The sequence below is a fragment of the Xyrauchen texanus genome, chromosome 6 (assembly GCF_025860055.1).
Source record: "Xyrauchen texanus isolate HMW12.3.18 chromosome 6, RBS_HiC_50CHRs, whole genome shotgun sequence".
In the NCBI taxonomy this organism is placed as follows: Eukaryota; Metazoa; Chordata; class Actinopteri; order Cypriniformes; family Catostomidae; genus Xyrauchen; species Xyrauchen texanus.
The window spans coordinates 14,979,488-15,000,988 of record NC_068281.1 but is presented as its reverse complement, the minus strand read 5'-3'; the positions used below and the strand labels follow the sequence as shown (position 1 = coordinate 15,000,988).

Here is a 21,501-nt window from a genome sequence, read left to right as displayed (position 1 = left end):
AGTAACTCTTACACATGCATGGATCTTTGTCTTTTTTTAAGAATCAGACTGATCCAGGCTTCTGTCACGGAAGCTTTCCATTCTTTAATGATTCCGTATAAACTTCTAACAAAAGTGGAACCATTTCTTTAGCATAAGATCTAAAAAATTCATCGGCAAAGCCATCAGCTTTGCCTGTGGACAACACCTTAATTACCTTGTCAAGCTCCTCCAAATTTATCTCAGAGTCAAGAGAATTTTTTTGCTCAGTCATCAATTTAGGAAGTTCTACTGGTTTCACAAAGTTTCTAACATCTTCATCAGTAGACGAAGACATGGAACTAGAGATCAAGATAGAATTCTTTAAAAGCCTTATTAATATCAATGGCCGTGGTAAATATTTTACCACCAGCAGATTTAACAGAGGGAATGATAGAAAAAGACTCTCTTTGCTTTTATATATCTAGCCAAAATCTTCCCTGCTTTGTCCCCCAACTCAAAAGTATGACTGTCTTGCCATGAATTGCCAAAACTCCACCTTCCATGACAAAATAGTGTTATATCTGTATTTCAAACGAGTCAATTCTCTGAGGCAATCAGATGACATTCAGAGCTTCAGCTCTGCCTCTGCATTTTAATATTCCCTTCCAACTCCACGAGTTCTCATGCTTTAGGTTTTTTGATGAACGAGGCATATTGTGTGATCTGGCTCCTAAGAACCACCTTAAGTGCCTCCCAAGCCACACCCACAGAGGATACTGAGGACCAGTTGGGCTCCATATAAATATTGATTTCAGCCTTTAATATTTCTTAGAATTCAGGATTTTGCAAAAGGGATACATTAAAGCGGCAACTATATGATTAATGTTCTCCATATGTGGCAACGCCTCTAAAATCACCAGGGCGTGATCTGAGACTAAGATGTTTCCAATTAACTCTTTCCCCGCCAGCATTTTTAGAAAAAGTTGCCAGCCACCGCCAGGGTTTTTGACGATTTTCGCTAAACTTTAATGGCCCGCAGAATATTTTCTTCCATGAATATATGAAGATGCTATATATCAAAATAAAGATCTGAGCCTCTGCTTTTAGGCAAAACAAACGATTTTATTTTATCTTCATTTGTTCTTTTTTTATTGCCACTTGAACAGAGGTAGGTTTTGTCAAAAACAAAATTTCGGACAAAAAGCTGAGAAAAAGGCATTTTTATCAAACAAGTGCTTTAGTATTAGTATGGTGTTCCACTTCACGTTTGAGACGATCGCAGTCTGTTTCTTTGATCAAAGAGTTGTGTACTCTTTCAAAACATGCTGTGGGTCTTCCTTACCGTATACCACCTAAAACACGGATACCCGGAAAATTCCGTGTTTGGCGGGGAAGTGTTTTTTTCATAAAACCCCGAAAATTCCGTGTTTGGCGGGGAAAGAGTTAAGCAATTAATGAAATTGGGGGGGGGATCCATTCTAGAATCAATCTTATGGACTAAAAAAAATGTATAGTCCCTACCAGATGGGTTCACAAGTCTCCAAATATCTGTAAGACCAAGATTTTTACACATCCTGTGAAGCGTCAATGTTGCTCTAGGGGGCTTACACACGTTTGCTTCCCTGTGATCAATGACGGAGTCCATCAAAAGATTAAAGTCTCCTCCCAATATTATATCATGAGGGGAGCCAGCGGCTAGCAACAACCCTTCAAGGTCGTATGAAAAAAGCCCTGATCATCATTTACATTTATGCATTTGGCAGACGCTTTTATCCAAAGCGACTTACAGTGCAATTATTACAGGGACAATCCCCCTGGAACAACCTGGAGTTAAGTGCCTTGCTCAAGGGCACAATGGTGGTGGCCGTGGGGTTCGAACCATCGACCTTCTGATTAACAGCCCTGTGCTTTAGCCACTACGCCACCACCACTCCACTTCAGCGTTAGGTACGTAAATATTAGCCAAAATCAACCGTTGCCCCTGATTTTCTGCTAAAACAATAATGACACTTCCTAAATTATCTTTAATCTGTTTGAGACATTTGAATTGTAGATGTTTATTAATCAATGTAATGGCAAATGCACTACTTTAAAAACACACACACTCTCACCTTGCACATGCCATAATCTGTGAGTTTTATGTGTCCCTCTGACTCCAGCAGCACATTGTCCAGTTTCAGGTCCCTGTAGATGATGCCGCGTTCATGGAGGTAGTTCAAGGCAAGGCTGATCTCTGCTGAGTAAAACCTGCAAGTAGTGAGAACAAGAAAAACTAATTTGTGTTTCTGTTCCTGTGGTAACATGTGCAGTGCGTGTCATTCAAAGATTCAAGCTGTTCATTAACATTGAACCATGTTACACACTTGATACACACACCATTACTCATACCTGGCATGCTCTTCCGGAATTTTTCTCTGTCGCTGCATATGGAACATTAGATCACCTCCATTCACATACTCGATTACGAAGAATAGCCTGTGAAAAAAAGATAAATCAACCCTTACCATAAATACCCAAGATTTCACACTGTTATTCCTCATCATATAGGCTTTGTTCACGCTACACACAAATCTGATTTGGTTTTCTGATATATAGGATTGACTGTCTGTTCGGTTTGTTCAGAAAGTGCAGTCAATTTCCAGTGAATTAACAATAGTTGCTTTAGCAATGAATCAAGCATCAGCACAATGCAAAAAGACTTCCTCACACATAAACAGAGTAGCTGTCATTGTGGAAATAGAGGATTTATTCAAAATAAATCTATAATGAAAACTTTTTTAACTTGAAAAAAATCACTTCCTGCCAGCAGTCGACGCATTAGAGATGTAAGCGTATGTACGTTCGTGCGAGAAGTCAGAAGCACGTGCTTTGTAGACAACAGAGGAACGAACGTCAAGCAAGTGCACTGGGCGGAAGCAACAATTTAAAGTTAAATTATCGATTTGTTTCTCATACCAACCAATCGATTTGCTAAGACATTCATTGATTGAATGGAGTTGTGTGGATTGCATTTATGCTGCATGAATATGTCTTTTGGACTGTCAAACAGCCAGCAGTCTGATGGCAACCATTTACATGCATTGTATGGACAAACTGAGCTTAAATCTGCTTATAAAAATCTTAACTTTGGTTCTGCTGAAGAAGGAAATTCATACACATCTGGGATGGCTTAAAGGTAAGTAAATCATGAGAATTTTCATTTTTAGTTGAATTAATCCTTTGAGTACTATTTGATATGAGGTCATATGACGTTTTACATGTTTCTAAAAGAGAAGTACGGACAAACCTGCTCTCAGTCTGGAAGCAGGAGTGAAGTCCCACAAGGAAGGGATGGTTGGAGGCCTGTTCAAACACATGCTTTTCTGTTTGGACCCAGTCAATATCCTGGAAAACATGATGGAGAAGAACAAACAAAACACACACAAAAAAAAATCAATCCCACGTTGAAAAACAGAGCATCTTTTCTCTAAGTAGGGGAAAAATTTGGAAGGACACTCAGGACTGTATTGAGTAGAGGTTCCTCACAAGGCTGAAAACTGATAGAGGTTTTGAGGATGGGGGCACTGAGGAGCAGTGTCTGGATGTGAGGAGACTCACAATGGACAGATACCGAGAGAAAAACAAGGACCTTTTATTGACAGACTGATAAAAATACCTCTGACCGTGAGACTCAATTAAAGAAGCACTGCAGGACTGTAGAGCGCAGCTGCCATTATTGACCATCGGCAGCTGCTGTCAATTCATCACACCATACATCAGTGCCTCTAATCAACGTTAAATGCCCACTTCATCAACATCTAGTCATTTGTGTGTGTGCGTGTGTGTGTGAACTTCAACATATCCCGGAAAAATTTAAGTCCTTAGGCAACGCTATGCTTGTTTTATTTTGTAAAGTCAAGTCTAAAATAACTCAAATTATTGAGTAATTAAATGTCAAGCCCAGATTTAGTGTTAGGAGACACACTTCTATTTGTAAAGGGTTGTAACTGATGCTGATAATAGATAGACACTAGGCCTTATTTATGAATCATGAGCAGAACAAGCATGAATCAATTAGTTCGTATTTTATCCCACTGAATTCAATGTGTCAATATATGTTACAATGCTTTTACGTATGGCTTACACATAAAAGTTCTGCTTGTGTTTCATGACTAAGCCCACTGAATTTAAAGGCTTTGTGCAACACAAAACATGAAATATCACCTCGTCATCATTCACTAGCTCCTTCTTCACCACCTTCATGGCATAGATGCGTTCTGTCTTTTTCAGACGCACCAGCAGCACCTTTGCATAGCTGCCTCGGCCAATCACCCTCAGCAGGTCAAAGTCCGATAGACCCAAACTGGACACAGCCTTCCCTGATACCCGACTGCCCACAGCCTGAGGCATGGACAAAAGAGAGTATTAAACCACAGGCACTTAGTTTGATACATCACATATTTCCATCCGAGAACATTTCAACTTATTTTAGCTAAACTAATAGTCACATATAGGGGAGGTGTCACAAGAGCTATATGGTAAATGGTCTGCACTTACATAGTGCCTTTTTAACCTTAAAGGTATTCAATGCGCTTTACACTGTGACACATTCACCCATTCATATACACATTTATACACCAATGGCGGCAGAGCAGCCATGCAAGGCACTAGTCAAAAGCCAAATAACAAAAAGTGATTTCTCCAGCAGTGGTTTCATATTTTGGTTTGAAACTAGTTCAAATGCTCTTAAATTAGATATACATTTGTGAATTCCCTCCTCCGAACTAAAATTCCAATATCACTTTTTGCTTTATAAAATGGATTGTTCCAGTCCTGAGTGCTGATTAGTCAACAGCCATGCTTTATTCATGATTAAGCACAGTTCTGACTTCCTCATGAAACTTCTGTTTGTATCACTCTGCAGCACACATAGCTGACAGTTTCACCCATTCTTATTGCCTAGAAACATTATGTTCACTGTTTAGGGACAGTATTTTCTGGTGGAAGGATGGAATTTAATGCTAAACTTTTTTATGAACTTTTGTGTCCTTAATATTTGTATCATTTTGTGACCGTTTTATAAAAGCAATAAGTCAGCTGAGGCTATGCCATTTTGTGAATATAGTAAATTCCTGTAAATGACAATATAGGTTGGTACAATTTTTTTGAACATTTTGCACACTTCCTTATACATGTTTGCTGTTTAATTAATTGTTTTGTAGTTTATAACTGTTTACCGCTTAAATTTAGCAGAAAAGCCTATAATAGGCTCCATTGAACAACTTACCCTATATTGTAACACAACATACTATGCTGTTCGATCAACCGGTGTTCAATGTGCAACGCTGGAGTCAAAAAATGTATTTTCTGGTACAACGTTAAGATTTGTGCCTATACAGAAATTAACTTTGAAAAATAAAGTATTCACTGGTGTAAAATGTGTGACATCATAGGTCTCACTTATAAAAATTTTCACTCTCTTATTTCTGATTTACATCTCTTGATGACATTCTCCTTTCCTGTCCTTTCCTATCATCTCCTTTTCCTTGCGCAGTAGGATTTTCCATGATTACAACAGAGTCCTCAGAACCAGAGTAGCACAGGCCCTTAATCAGATGCTAATGACCCTGATAGAAGGTTACTTTATTAGCTCCACTAAAGGAAATCAATACAGCCAGAATGAGCCTACTTGTGTCCACCCCCGTCCCTTACCCCTAGTGACAACTCTGGCCTGATTATCTGTCTGAGAGTGGCTTGCCGTAAGCTCACATAATCACACAAAGTTCATAATGAGCGTCTTACCTCATGCTCCTCTCCCTCATGATCGATGTTTTCTGTTGAGTGTTTTTTGACGAGAACTGGAAAACATCAAAAGAAAAAAAGGAAGTCATTTTATCACTGGCCTGTGGACATTATTCATTGATATTCTGATTCTGAACACAGGCCCCTAAACCAAACCACGCACCTTGATGAATAAAACACTTTGACAAAAACAGGGGGATTGAAATTTATCTGACCAGCACTGTGACTAAAGCCGTGAGCTTATTCACGTCATTAATACCAACAAACAAGCCTAATCTTGTGAGAAGACTCACGCCTGCAGACTGCTAATGCATCAATCTGTTTCACTGCAAGCACACAGCTAATTACTAAGAGGAAACATAGTTTTAACCCAGCCAGTCATTTAAAACCACTCAAGATGAAGATCGATGAAATCAATGAGCCACCATCAATCTCAGTGGATCAATTCAGCATCATAAAGAGTGCAATGAGCCAGATGAGCATTGTTTAACACCACTGTGTAATGTATAGTTTAGTTAGTGAGGCTGTTAACAAAACACAGGCTAAGTTTATCTGCCTGATGTCTGATTCTTGCAACTGGTATGTCTGTGGGCAGAATGTTATTTGTAGTCATGGGAACTTTTAATTCTAGGCTCGGAGAACTGCACATGACAACACTTAGAATTAAATACAGTATTTATGTTTTGAGAAAAATGACAAACTGAATGCTGAAATATCCATATTTATGGTCAAAATTTGATCAGGGCAGAAGATGTTATTTATTCCAAGGCTAAATAATTTAATCTCAAATGTAGAAAAACAAAATATTCTTCCCTGAAAATTTACTTTCAATTCAGCTCAGTTAAATTCATTCTGATTACATTCAACTGAAAATCTCAATAGGAAATTATTTTCTAAAATGTATTTTATACCAGGATTAGCCTGGTAATTAATCCAAGAAGAAAGTAAATACTTAATAAATAGGCAAGATATATAAACATTATGACAAGTACATGTGTAGAGTTTGACATACATAGAGGAGAGCCTAGTGTACCTTGATCATTGTGCTCTGATGGAGTGGACCCTGTATCAATTCTTCCAATCATTGGGTCCTAGAAGAATATTTAAAGGTCACATAAAGTCTCTTGATATCATATGTATGGGTAAATCAAGAGTGTGTACTGCAGGCCTGAAGTGGAACACAGAATCTGCTGCAACAGATTTATTCTGTGTTTGAACTAACCTGTATTACCTGTCTCCCACACTCCATTGTGGCCAATTTATGGCACTTCTTATGTACCAGCAGTTTACAGTTTATGCACTTGTATCCCTGCCTGCCAAGGCCCCAGATACGATCTGTGCAGATGGCACAATGAGCGCGCTGTGCAGAAATCAGAAATATTAATCCCATATCAAACACAACAGAGGTCTGCAGTGTCAGAACATTCTAAACCTAAACAATATACAGCATATCATTTCAAGTTCTTAAATGTAATAAATTCACTTACATTAGTTCTCAATCTGAATAATTAAGACAAGACTGAAAATATATTCCCATAAAATTGAACTAATTTGAGTCATTTTGTATGCCATAATATGTACAACTAGGCCTAGAATAGAATATTCAGAACTACATCAGATGTTACTGAAGGCAATGGCATTTTTCGCTTCCATATTTAGAATTTTGGGGTTATTTTTGTCACTCTTGGTGCCATTTTTGCTCTGCCCTTAATTTCTGACTCTGGAGGTCTATGCATATAATCCAGGCAAACTCTTTTCTGTGTAACTTGCATACCCTGTTAAAACGTTTGGCCTGAAATGCATGTCCGTTGGCATAGTAGAGTTTCCTCCAGCGTCGAGCTCCACGACGGTATATGGATTCTGTATGAGAGAAAATTTTTTAGGGCAGTTACACTCACCTTTTATCAGTTATGATAAAACCCATCATAATAAGACAAAAAGTCATTGTAAAGTGTTTTTTAGCACTTTAAAATCCATTCTTATAAGACAACAAAATGCTCTGCATTCTTTAGGGCACATGACAAAACACAAACATTATCATTTAAATGACCTTATTAGAATTATATCACAAGATGTACATACTGTCTTCTCCAGGACAGGGCATACCAGGTTTCTCAGGAACACAAGGAAACACTGTAGAAAGAGAGTGTGATTGTGAAAAAGCTGTCCGCACAGCACTACACTGACATACAGCCCCAGAGTGACCTCTCTGTGAACTCTCCTCATCTGACAGAGTATAAGGACCATGTGGTCAAGAGACAGAGTATATCCAGGGTAGACATGCAAGGTCAGCTGGTGTGGAGAGGGGGTACTGACGGAGAGTCAGTTGAGAGTTTTTTTTTTTTTTTCTCAGTAAGCCCTGGTGACCAGACGTCTCCTTAGCAGAAATAATTTACTTACCCAGCAGGCAGAACAATGTATCTGTCAATGAGTGTGGTAAAACTCTCCCTGACTCCCATCTTTCCTGTCCACTAATGATCTAAGGACCTATATGATGCAGTGTTATAAATAAATAACTACAGCTGAAAGCATTATCAATTCATCAAAAACATTTATGTGGAAATAGACAGTTTTGTGGGCACAGATTCTTAGTGGGACTTGACACAAGTCATGCTTAAAAGGGCATGGGTGTTGCAACCCCAAGGCTTTATCTGTCTAAATTCCTTCAAGAATTTGGGGAACAACACTTGCGCCACGAAAGCGTATTAGATCATATCCACTACAGCCCACTCACCAACATCAAAAGCCAAATCCCAGCCTACCGTGAATAATGAGCTCCGAGTCTTTGTTGAGTTCGTAGAGACGCAAGGCCTCCTCCAGCTCCAGCTGAGAAGAAACTGTGCATGGATCCCCTGAAATGACAAGCGGTGAATATTCACTAGAGAACACTACCAAAGATGTCAGCATAGGCAGCCAAAACTTGTCAGCATAAGCAGCCATGACTGATACTTCAAAGAGAAACAGGGAGAGTGATGGAGAACTTAAAGGGATGGTATTCCCAAAAATTTAAATTCAGTCAATTACCCACTCTCTTGTTGTTCCAAATCCGTATGACACAAAAAGAGATGTTATGCAGAAGCTTAACACCAGTCACCATTCACTTTTATTGTATGGAAAAAAAATGGTGACAGAGGCTGTCAGTCCCTTATATTCTGCCTAGCATCTCCTTTAGTGGAAAAAAAGAAAGTCATACAGGTTTAATACACCATGAGACATAATGACGAGTAAATCATTGATTCTTGTGATAAGGGACAAAACAGGTTTAAAAATGGCAATGGCAGCGATTCAGCTGACCATGACATTGCCTGATTTATTCAGGATTATAAAAAAAGTTGATGCAAAGTAAAGAAACAACTTTGACATATTTTTTATGGAAAATATTATTTAAAGTTTACTCTATGTATTGTTTGATATCTAACAGATCCCTCCCTACCTTGCATTTGATAATTATATTTATGAATTTGTTGCATTTTTAAACACTTTGTTTAGCAGTTCAACATTGTGACCTCATGCTGAGGACAGTTTTAGTTACATGTGCTTCCAAGTAAAGAGCATGCATTTAAAAAATATATATAAGTAATGAATGCCCTGAGTATACACATTTCCTTTAGACTGAACTTATTCAGTATTTTTATTATTATTAATTTCTTGATTTTTAATATAAAAGGAAGACTTTTTTTTATGTAGGACATCTCAAGAATCAGTGAAATAATTAGTAAACGATAACACAATATTCAACTATCCCTTTAAGGAGCTCTAAAAAAAAGAGACCAGGAATATCAAATGCTAGTTCTTTTGCTATGAGTATACTGAAGTTAGAGCATGAAACAAAAATCTCCTCTTTTCGCCATCCCCAATAAACTAGTAAGAGTTTGTCCTTTTAGTAGTTGACGTTAGTCCTGTTGTCATCTAAAGAGTGGTCCTTGGCACAGACTGTTTCCACTTGTGTTGACACACAGCCCTCTATTCGACATCACAGCAGAGGGGCATCAGTGCCAGTGTCTTGCGCAAGCAGAAGGGATTAACCTCTTGCCATGACTGTCCCCTCAGATCAGCTATGCTAATGAACTCTAGGCTCCGCAAGGAATGGCAAAGATTTTGATATTTAAATGAACATTCCTCCATCTCCCATCTCACATGACTAATGCATCAATTAATCATAGCACATAGTCAATCTTTCCAGCATAAAATCTCCTCCCTGCTGTGCACTGCATTCCGAGTCACTTTCTTCCTCATTCAAAATCCACTCATTCTATTTCTGTCATTCGAGTGCAGAGACATTTTGAGGTTCAAATGCATTCTGCCAAAAGCATGTTCATTTGTAATATATAAATCACTGATGCAAATGAAGCAGACATTTCAGCGGAAAGGTTGGGGTTTCAGCTTGTTGCTACGGTGACAATTAGAGGAACAAAATCTTAAAGACCAAGAAACAGAAAGACAAACCTTCTTCATCAATCCACTTCATGGTGAAGAGCTGGTCGTTGTCCATGGAGCACATGTCCCGCAGCTCACAGCACAGTCCCTCATAGGATATGGAGGGTTCGAAGTGTGTGATCATGATGTCCCTAAAATAGAACAAGCAATCATTTTTGGACAGTTATCAGTGGTTATTGATGAAATATTATTAGTAGTAGATTTTAGAGGGGAAAATTCACAGATTACCGATATGGTGGCCGATATAATTTTTTAGCTGGAATGAAAACAGACCTTTTCTATGTGGATTGTGCACCGATTTTGCACCAATACGACTATGAAAAAGTACTCAGAAGACTGCTTTCCTAAATATTTTTATCAAATAATATTTGACATTATTATTATTCATTGTCAACAAATTCTAGAAATGAACACTGAGAAAATAAAGAATAAATAAAAATACAATAAATATCTAAAAAAAAATCAGTACTGTATGTTCAGTATCAGTCAGTTGCTGATCATTTAAATAAAGCATAAATAAAAATACAATAGAAAGCTAAATAAACATCAGTACTGTATGTTTAGTATCAGTCAATGGCTGGCCATTAAAATAAAATAAAAATTCAAATTAAATAAATAGCTAAATAAACATCGGTAGTACCGTTTAGTATCAGTCAAATGCTAACTATTTTAATACTGCCAATCAATTAGGGGCAGGTTTTAAAACAAGAAGCATTTACACCTGCCGAGTCAAGAAATAAACACCGCTGTTTGAGTGGTGTTACACCGTATTCTGCTATACAAGTTAAGAATTTACTTTCAAGCATTGCGTGTCAACAACTAGTTAACAACATAGCGTGAAATCAACACTTAACCGACACAATCCACCACCGCACCATTGTCTGCTGAGCTGCGGCCTCGGCCGTGAGGGAGGCAAAGCAGTGGGTGTGGGAAAAGTTCGGAGAAGCCATGGAGAAGGACTTTCGGTCCACACCAAAGTGCTTCTGGAAAACCGTCCGCCACCTTAGGAGGGGGAAACGGGGAACCATCCAAGCTGTATACAGTAAAGATGGGATGCTGTTGACCTCAACCGAGGAGGTTATTGGGCGGTGGAAGGAACACTTTGAAGAACTCCTAAATCCCAACACGCCCTCTATGCTAGAGGCAGAGCCGGAGACTGATGGGGGATCAGATTCTATTTCCCTGGGGGAGGTCACTGAGGTAGTCAAACAACTCCGCAGTGGCAAAGCCCAGGGGATTGATGAGATCCGACCAGAAATGCTGAAAGTTTTGGATGTGGAGGGGGTGTCATGGATCACATGCTTCTTCAACATGCAAAGGAGTGGCAGAACAGGGTGGTGGTTTCCCTCTTCAAAAAGGGGGATCAGAGAGTGTGTGCCAACTACAGGGGTATCACACTTCTCAGCCTCCCTGGTAAAGTTTACTCCAAGGTGCTGGAGAGGAGGGTTCGGCCAATTGTCGAACCTCGGATTGAAGAGGAACAATGCGGTTTTCGTCCTGGCCGTGGAACGACGGACCAGATCTTTACTCTCGCAAGGATCCTGGAGGGGGCCTGGGAGTATGCCTATCCGGTCTACATGTGTTTTGTGGATCTAGAGAAGGCGTATGACCGGGTCCCCGGGGAGAGACTGTGGAGGTGCTGCGGGAGTACGGGGTGGGGGGGTCCCTTCTTAGGGTGATCCAATCCCTGTACGTCCAAAGCGAGAGCTGTGTCCGGGTCCTCGGCACGAAGTCGAGTTCATTCCATGTGGGGGTTGGTCTCCGCCAAGGCTGCGCTTTGTCACCAATCCTGTTTGTGATATTCATGGACATGATATCGAGGCGTAGTCGGGGTGGGGAAGGTGTGCGGTTCAGTGGGCTGGGGATCTCATCGCTGCTTTTTGCAGATGATGTTGTCTTCAAGTCATCATCGGTCCGTGACCTTCAGCTCTCACTGGATCGCTTGGCAGTCGAGTGTGAAGCGGCTGGGATGAGGATTAGCACCTCTAAATCTGAGGCACATCTGAGTGCGTACTCCAGGTAGGGAAGGAGGTATTGCCCCAAGTGAAGGAGTTCAAGTACCTCAGGGTCTTGTTCACGAGTGAGGGGGACAATGGAGCGGGAGGTTGGCCGGAGAATCGGGGCAGCGGGGGCGGTATTGCACTCGCTCTATCGCACCGATTTCACGAAAAGAGAGCTGAGCCGGAAGGCAAAGCTCTCGATCTACCGGCCAATTTTTGTTCCTACCCTCACCTATGGTCATGAAGGCTGGGTCATGACCGAAAGAACTAGGTCGCGAGTACAAGCGGCCGAAATGGGCTTCCTCAGAAGGGTGGCAGGCTTCTCCCTTAGAGATAGGGTGAGGAGCTCAGTTATCCGTGAGGAGCTCGGAGTAGAGCCAGTGCTCCTTTGCGTCGAAAGGAGTCAGTTGAGGTGGTTTGGGCATCTGGTAAGGATGCCCCCTGGCCGCTTCCCTAGGGAGGTGTTTCAGTCACGTCCAGCTGAGAGGAGGCCTCGGGGAAGACCCAGGATTAGGTGGAGAGATTACATCTCCACACTGGCCTGGGAACGCCTCGGGTCCCCCAGTCAGAGCTGGTTAATGTGGCTCGGGATAGGGAAGTTTGGGGCCCCCTGCTGGAGCAGCTGCCCCCGCGACCCGACTTTTGATAAGCAGTTGAAGATGATGGATATTGAAAAGGGAAAATTATAATTTTTTATTAACTTTCCAATATGTATTTCACAAACTAAACTCAGCAAAAAAGTAAACATATTTTAAAGATAATTTTGTACAAATCCAAATAACTTTACAGATTTTTATTGTAAAGGTTTTAAACAAAGTTTTCCATGCTTGTTCAATGAACCATAAACAATTAATGAACATGCACCTGTGGAACGGTCATTAAGACACTAACAGTTTACTGATGGTAGGCAATTAAGGTCACAGTTATAAAAACTTAGGACACTAAAGAGACCTTCCTACTGACTATGAAAAACACCCAAAGAAAGATGCCCAGAGTGGGGTAACATCTCGCAGCAAGAACTGGCAAATCTGGTGCAGTCCATGAGGAGATTCACTGCAATACTTAATGCAGCTGGTGGCCACACCAGATACTGACTGTTACTTACTTGTTCAGTTTATGTCTTAGTTGTTGAATCTTTTTATGTTCATACAAATATTTACACATTAATTTTGATGAAAATAAAAGCAGTTGAAAGTGATAGGATGTTGCTTTTTTGAGTTTATATTTTCAGAAAAAAAAGTTTTCATATCTGCGCATATTGGTAAACATATACGCCGATACAATATATCCGTCAAAGGCTAATAGCGCCAGGCACTAATCAGAGACACTGTTTACACCTGATATTAAGATGCGTTTCGGGAAATACGATCACATGTGTTCAGTGCTAAATAAAGGTCTAAAATGTGATCAAACCACAAAAACCTAATGTGGTCAAAAACTAATGTGATCTCATCGCATTTGAGGTGTAATAAATCTGTCCTTATGCGTCCCAGACAGCAGTGAAGGATAACCCCTCAACAGTCAGTCAACCGTTGCGCTAAAACAACATTACCTAAAAACATTTATGCAGAGCTACGTTCCCACCAGAAGCCTGCGGTCGGCTAAGGAACGTCGCCTTGTCGTACCAAAACAAAGAGGCACCAAAACACTTACCCGGACTTTCAGTTTCATCATACCACGGTGGTGGAATGACCTTCCCAACTCAATCCGGGAAGCTAACTCACTCTCTATCTTCAAAAAACGGCTAAAAACACATCTTTTCCAAAAGCACTTAACCGGTCACTAAAAAAAAAAAAAAAAAAATTATTTACATTTCTTGTTGCACTTAAATCTGTTTGGTGTACTATTCTGATGATAGTGAAACTTTGTAATATGGCACTTTTTGTACCACTGTTTCCCTAAGATGATTCGCTGATGTTCTTCCTCTTTTGTAAGTCGCTTTGGATAAAAGCGTCTGCCAAATGAATAAATGTAAATGTAAATGTAAACAACAGTTTAAGCTTCACCGGTTTAAGCAGCTTTAAAAAGAAATCACCATCTGATCCAGTTTTTTTTTAAAGTGGATACAAACAAGAACTTCACAGATATTCTTCAGTGTCTGATATCAATATGCAGGTCAATATGAGAAGCACGAACATCTGAATCCCCTTCAATACAGGTAATCTGTTAAAAATAACTTTTTTCTGCTAGAAATGTTGCATTTGTGCTTTGATTAAATTTCAGATGTATCTGGGAGAAACAGTGCTCCATTTTTGCCCTTTCTTTGTCTTTTCTGACTCTGTTGTGCTTTAATGTCATGCAGTAACACACTGACATAGTGATTGATGTATGTCGTCATGATATCAGAGAGTCTCTCCTCCAAATCCGATCACAAGTGGTCACAGGAGACCATTTACAGGACCAGGTGTAAACAGCGATGTGTTTCACATGATCACGTGATCGGATTACCCATGACGCAGTCAAAGCTCTGCAGTGAAGAGGCCTGTACACAAATCATAAATGTGAGGAGATGCACAGTGCCTCTCCGTTGGTAATGATGGAAATCTAAATTGACTCATAATGTCATTTTCCTCTTTTTAGAAACAAAAGAGGAAAGCAGCGCAGCAGGGAGTATCATAAAAATCAATTCTAGGAAGCAGAGTTAGATTATTTGCACATTCCCTTTGTGGGAGGCACCTAAGCAGACCTGCTTCTTTCCATCGGTTTTCTAGTGTTTTCACACTGTTTTGGTTAGATATTGACAGCAGGGGTCTTCTTCCTGTTTGTGAACAGGCACACTGACCCACACATGCCTTTGGGTGACCCATCACATCCACTGTACTGAAAACACAGTGAGATGTGGTAAAATGCGTGTTTATATAGCACATGTTTACAAAATATATAAATATATACATTTAAAAAAGTGCAGATGGATTCAAATGTTTCTGGATCATCCTTGTTGTTCCTGAAACAACATTTCAATATACCAATTAGATTTTAGGGTTTGGGTCTTCTTGAACAATATTCTTTAAAAATAAATCTTATCAATTTCCTCTGATATTAGAACAAGAGTTAGGGGTTTTGTCTATTAATTATTGTTTAAATGGAAAGATGATCAAAGACCAACAAAACATCTTAACCCAGGAACATGTCCTACTACTTGGTTAAATCACTTTGTGAAGTAGCTCTGTGTCAGTTAACCAACACTTTAGCTACAGAGTGGAGCATAAAATAAACTTCCTCTCATTATTACTGCCTCTTTCAAACGATATCAAATCATTCTGACAGTCCATAATGACGATAGCCTCTCAAGCAGATCCCACTGGCACTATATGTCAGGAAGATGGACTGCAAGAGAGTGGGATCGGAGAATGAACAGATGCACCCAGCAAGAGCTCAGCATAACTGAAAGGAGGCGGTGAAATCACACTCCTCCATAGGGCATCCACATTGGATCAGCTCACACTCCCTTCATAACAGCTAAATGAACATGCCTATTTCCGCTGTAAAACAGGACTTGCAGCTCAAACACTTTTTATGAATGTGGAGGACGTGTAAAAAATCTTATTGATGCAGAAAATTAAAGGTAGAAATTTACACAGGGTAATACAATATATAAAATAACCAAGGTAAGCCCATACTTTATTAGCAAACAGTCTCATTTAATTAGAAGAATATTTATTTTTAAAGCACAGAAGTGCATTGACATCAATGAAATCTGAAAAAAGTAAAATACTCTAAAAACGCACAAGTCTCACAGAAATACAACAGATATAGGAGAAAGGGTGAAAAGTAAAAAACAAAACAAAAAAGAGGGGGGAGAGAGAGAGAGAAGGAAAGAGAGTTTTCATCTACACCAGGCTTCAGGAAGATTAAAAATGAACAGTGAGTAACATGACCTTCATTATATTCAAGAGTGCATTCAAGCTAAAAGCTATTATGACCTCCACAATGCCTCAACACATCAAGAAGCAACTTTTGATCACTGCCAACATTGCCACATCAGAGGTTTACAAATATTAGGATTGAAACTGGCTTAACTCTAATGTGTGTAACTTTTTCAAAGTTAAAATACTTTCTCAGATCCAAAGTTAATACACAGAACAACTTAAGGCCTTGCACTTAGGGCAAAGTGCTTATTCGTTCTTCGATGAGAGCCAAGAAGTTCAAAACAGTTGAGCAATGACATACTGCAAACATTCTGACACACGGCACTCTACTGGGGGAGGCGTTTTAAGGCACATTTCAATAAGAGGATGCTCAAAGATGGTTTCTTTCTTCTGTAGAACACAAAGAAGATATTTAGAAGAATATTTCAGCTCTGTAGCTCATTTCAGTGCAAGTGAATGGTGGCCAGACATTAAAAAATCAAAAAAGCATATAAAGGCAACCTTAAACTAATCAACTCCAGTTGTTGACGTCAACAACAAAAGCGACAGGATGTTTTCTCTACCTCTCTTAAAAATTCAAGAGCATTATTTACTTATATGAGCCCATTATTATCCTGTTTGTTTCCTAATTTCAAACATAATTCAAACAGGACATACATTTTACACAGGAGAATTTTAGTGCATAACACAGTGTTGCTCTTTTCCTCCTCAGTGCTGTTTGGCATGTCAGGGCCACCTACTGTTTGAGAGGTTCGACTTGACTTCTCCGTAACACTTTAAACTAGAAAAGTCTCACTAGAATTTAAATCGGTCAAATCAGTTTTGAGGTCTGCACTCCGCAATATCGATGAAAGCCCGGAAGAGCAGATCATGATCGAGAGCTGGTTCCGTTGCACTCGTGCGAAAGTGCAGATGAGAAGCATTTAGCTGATTGCGAGATTGTCATTAAATCTGCCTCGGCAGTCCTAAATAGGCTATCACTCACACATCACCTGCGACGAACCACCAGTTGAGAAACACTAGGGAAACACTAGTTTAATCAATGTCTTGTATACATACATATATACGTAAATATTTACTGCATAGCATGAAATCTGGTTGCAAATGTGAGTGATTTCCTACCGTTGTATTGGAGGGTTTTGCATAGAGTAAAAGATCAAACTTGGGATTTAATTAGTGCTGCACGATTAATCATATCGCAATTGCGATGTCAGCATGTGCGATTATATGACTGCAAATGCTGCGATTTTATTAAATAAATAAGTGGATGTGACAGCCCATTCTCTCTGAGAGCCATTTGCCCATTTTCTACACCGCTAATAAAAATGACCAATCAGTCTCAGTTTAGGGAGTGGCACGTGCAGTCATGTCGTGTGAGTTTCCGGTGTGCAGCGTGGAAATCAGGTGAAGATGGATGCTGACACTTAACTGGTGGTCAGAAACAAAAACACAGATTACAGCTTGGCGATATATCTTTATTTCATCAATAATTAAAGTTAATATAATACGGGAGCGTGGCCTCTAAATAAGCACAAACTCCAAAACTGTCCTTCTCTGTGTGGTCAGAGCTGCTTCAACCAGTCGTGGAAGAGACCCAATCTGAGCGGGAGTCGAGACCGGGAGAGATTTAAAATTCCACCGGCTGATGCACACGCTAACACGGAGACTCTCATCTCTCACCGCCGCCCGCTGTCTGCAGCTTGCAACGTGTTGCATCATTGATGAGATCATCATAAGATCAATCTTATGTGAAAAATAACATATATACATATATATACACACACACACAACAACAACAACAACAGTTTTAGTGGTTTGATTGAGTGAAACACACTTTTATATCCAGTTTCCTTTTCAAAAGAGTTTATACAAAGTACATGTTACATCCTGCTTAAATGTCCCTGTTTGTTTGGACAATCTTATTTTCGTGAAAATTTGTATGTTCTTATTTATTGTTCTATTTTATTTAGGTGTAATATTGAGAAAATAACAAGTTTGCAGTAATGCAAAGATGTTATTTAATTTTGTAAAAATATTTTAATTTGAAAACACTGTGCATTTATAGTTGTTCTTGTTGCTTGTTTGTATGTTTGAGTTGAAAAATACATATTTCAGCATTATCAGTAATCTATTTTCCTTGATAACTAAGCAAGTTGACTCATGATACCATTTGTTTATTATATCGCAATCGCTTATCGCAATATGACATTTTGCAAAAATCGTGAAGCCCTAGATTTAATAATCGATATCGAGATTGTTAAATTAATATTGTGATGCATCGAAAAAATTATATTTTTACACACCCCTAACATGCAGTGTAATTTATAATGTTTACACTTCTTATTCATGGCGCTGACACGGTATACGTGGCCATAATATAAATGCCAATTATAATCTGTTATTGCCATTTATGGTGACACTGATACTACTGATGGGTGAATAAAATAGTGTATTAATAGGTAGAATACAGAATGCAGCTAGCAAATAACTCTACACGCCAGTGTGTTCATGTTGACTGATCTTAACTGACTAATTGGGAATTAGTTGTCGGACTCAAAGAGGGTGGAGCTCCAGGTCACAACTACCAATAGCGCGAACCAATGGCAGTAAGAAGTTGTTTAGCAAGACGTTTTCCTAAACGTTCACACTGGTGAGCTGTTTCAAACCATCGAAACACACTCAAAAACAACTTTTTGGACAGATTCTAAATTATGTCACACCAGCTCGTTCTTTGATTTCATAGGAAGTATGTAGGGGCCTTTATAAGGCATTTGTAGGTTGATTTCCCTGAAGAGTGTCAACACTGTGGATCTGTTGTTCTTTCAACATTGCTCTTCCGAGATAAATAATATAAAGCACTTGACTCAATTAAAGTTCTGAACACCTGTTTGAAAACATTATTCTTTCATCATTATTTCTACAATTTTGTTTGCCGATGCTAGTGGCGCAGAAAATACACACTTCAGCTCTAATGACCACAACTGACAATCACCTGTTGAAATACAACAGAAACCATAAAGAACAAACAGGGACAAATATTTGGGGTAACACTTTACAATAAGGATCCATTTGTTAACATTAGTAACATGAACTAACAATAAGCAATACTTAAGCACTTATTAATCTTAATTAATGTTACTTTCAACATATACATATTTAAAATCAAAAGCTGTATTTGTTAACACACTATGAACTGACAATAAACTATTTTATTTTTATCAACTAACACTAAAAAAGTTTATGTAACAAATATAGTTAATTGTTTGTTCATGATACCTAATGTTTTAACTAATGTTAACAAATGGAACCTAATTGTAAAGTGTTAACGCATTTGGTTTCAAAATTGTCCACACACAGAGCACTGATTTTTTACATCATGGGCCAAGACATGCTCCCTTCAGAGTTTTTTATTAAAAACACCAAATCATTAATAATTTGAAAATCAGCTACTTTGAAATAAAACTAAATATTCTACCACAGTCCTGCTCCCTTTGTGCTAATGCAAATAATAAATCAGCAGTTTTGATCTGTCAATTGCAATTGAAATTCCAACATAATGCACAACTGTTAAGCTCAGATGGAGCAGAAACTGATCAAAACATCAAGGGAGCTGTACACAATAGGGCTCATGGGAGTGTAAAAAGGCATCAGCCTACAACAGGTCTGGCAAAGAAACTTGTAGTACAAGTTTTTCAAGTGCTTGACAAGAACAAGCATCATCATGACAGGAACACCACTCTGACTGAAAATCGTATCAGTTATAGAATTCACAAATGTGCTCCTTTATTCATGTAAAATATATTTTCACAGCAACCAAAGAACTGTGAGAAACTGTCTCCTTTGCTATTCACTGAACCCTTTGAGGAATAAGAGAGTTCCACATTTACAGGCTGTTACTTCCCAAGATTAATTATTTCATAAAGTCCACTGACATTATTATTATAGAAGATGTTTAAAACTGACAATCGTAAAGTTTTAAATAATAATGTTGACTTGTAAAGCTCTATTCAAAATAAGCATATTTTCAAACCAGCTTAACATGACAAGACATTGTTTACATGTATTATTTAGTAAGATATGTGACTTTAGGAAGTCTCCCTTATTTATATTTATAGAGCCATCTAATTGTGACAGATCGTAAATACTAAAGAAGCAAACAGACACAGCTCAATAACAGGCACTGCTCTCAGATGAAACCAACACTCATCATTAACTATTCTTATCTTAAATGAGAAAGAATACACAATAACATAATCACCGTTTATGTGATCTGTTATGGGACTATAGAGTGGGGGGAACATGAACTGTGAAAACAACAAGACTCTCAGAGTTTTGTTTTGGACTTAGCTAACACTGCTTGCTAGCTGGCTAATCATATATTTGTGTATGTCCCGAAACTGGACAGTACTCATCCTGATAAGGGTCTACATTTATCAGAACTTAAAAAGAACAATAACAAAAGCCCGGGCTCTCACTGGCTACTTACCCTCTGTAGTAGGTTTTGACCCGGACCTGGTGCGGGTTTTCTCCGGGGTGGGACATGGTGCTGTCCCGAAGAGTAGGCATTATGAACTCTGAGCACTCGGGCTAGCGAGCTAAGTGAGCTAATGGGGCTAGCCCGCTGTCGTCTGACGACAAACAACAACAACTACAGTGAACAAACTAGACTTATTCCTAGGACCAAAACAGAACTGGGGCCGGTGTTTGAATCTGCCTATAAATAATACTACAACTTCTGTCTCTGACGGAGAAACACTCCCTTCACTCTCGCGCAGGAGACGGGCGGATCCAAACAGCGGAATGCGGGGGGGGTCAATCAACAACATTACATATCAGGAGTGACAGTTAGTATCAAAATGTTGCTTTGTGTTGATACTTTAGAGAAAAAAATAAATATGCACTATCTGCATGCTGATTTATGTTGACGTAATGTGGTTATATTTAATAGTTCGTCAAGATGGGAGCGTCTGGTAGTACTCCTAGGGATGGGCGATACCAATTATTTTCTATCCGATACCAATATCGATTCTTCTGTTCTTATACTTGGGATAAAATATTTTAGTCAATACTGAAGTATTTCACTTATTCACATTAAGTGCAGAATAAAAGCAATTAAAATGATATTTTTTACCACAGATATATCTTTTCCAGAATGTTCCAATCTTTCTGCCTAAATCCTTCTTTAAAGACAGTTGGATTCAATTATTCTTCCGTTTTTGTGGGAATACAAAAATCACAGAGTTAAGAAGGCACATCTCTGTAAACCTAAACAAGAGGGAGGTCTGGCACACCAAGACTTTCGTCTTTATTACTGGTCTTCTCACATCAGATAAATTTCAATGTGGTTGGATGATCATAGTGTTCCTCCAGATTGGCTCCAAATAATTTGTGATCAGTGTTATCCCTATAATCGGTGATTCTCTCTCCTATAACTCTGAATTGTTCTATCTTTA

The 21,501-nt window shown here is 39.0% G+C and overlaps 1 protein-coding gene across 3 annotated transcripts in view; it reads right to left on the bottom strand.

The window, feature by feature from the left end:
- LOC127645485 (protein kinase C iota type-like) overlaps positions 1-20,830 on the bottom strand; it is a 30,802-nt gene extending 9,972 nt beyond the window's left edge. For 2 of the 3 annotated variants that reach the window (XR_007970782.1, XM_052129123.1), the window contains exons 1-12: positions 20,535-20,830; positions 10,189-10,310; positions 8,505-8,594; positions 7,825-7,875; positions 7,517-7,602; positions 6,965-7,102; positions 6,776-6,833; positions 5,743-5,798; positions 4,165-4,341; positions 3,248-3,345; positions 2,350-2,436; positions 2,073-2,208 (exon numbers count right to left, since the gene is read on the bottom strand). Coding sequence is in view for 2 of the 3 variants with exons in the window: in XM_052129123.1 (XP_051985083.1) it covers positions 2,073-2,208; positions 2,350-2,436; positions 3,248-3,345; positions 4,165-4,341; positions 5,743-5,798; positions 6,776-6,833; positions 6,965-7,102; positions 7,517-7,602; positions 7,825-7,875; positions 8,505-8,594; positions 10,189-10,310; positions 20,535-20,614 (1,179 nt within the window). In the remaining variant the exon portion in view is untranslated. The remainder of the gene's footprint in view (positions 1-2,072; positions 2,209-2,349; positions 2,437-3,247; positions 3,346-4,164; positions 4,342-5,742; positions 5,799-6,775; positions 6,834-6,964; positions 7,103-7,516; positions 7,603-7,824; positions 7,876-8,504; positions 8,595-10,188; positions 10,311-20,534) is intronic. The other variant, XM_052129124.1, reaches the window with a different exon arrangement.
- Between the last annotated feature and the right edge of the window lie 671 nt (positions 20,831-21,501).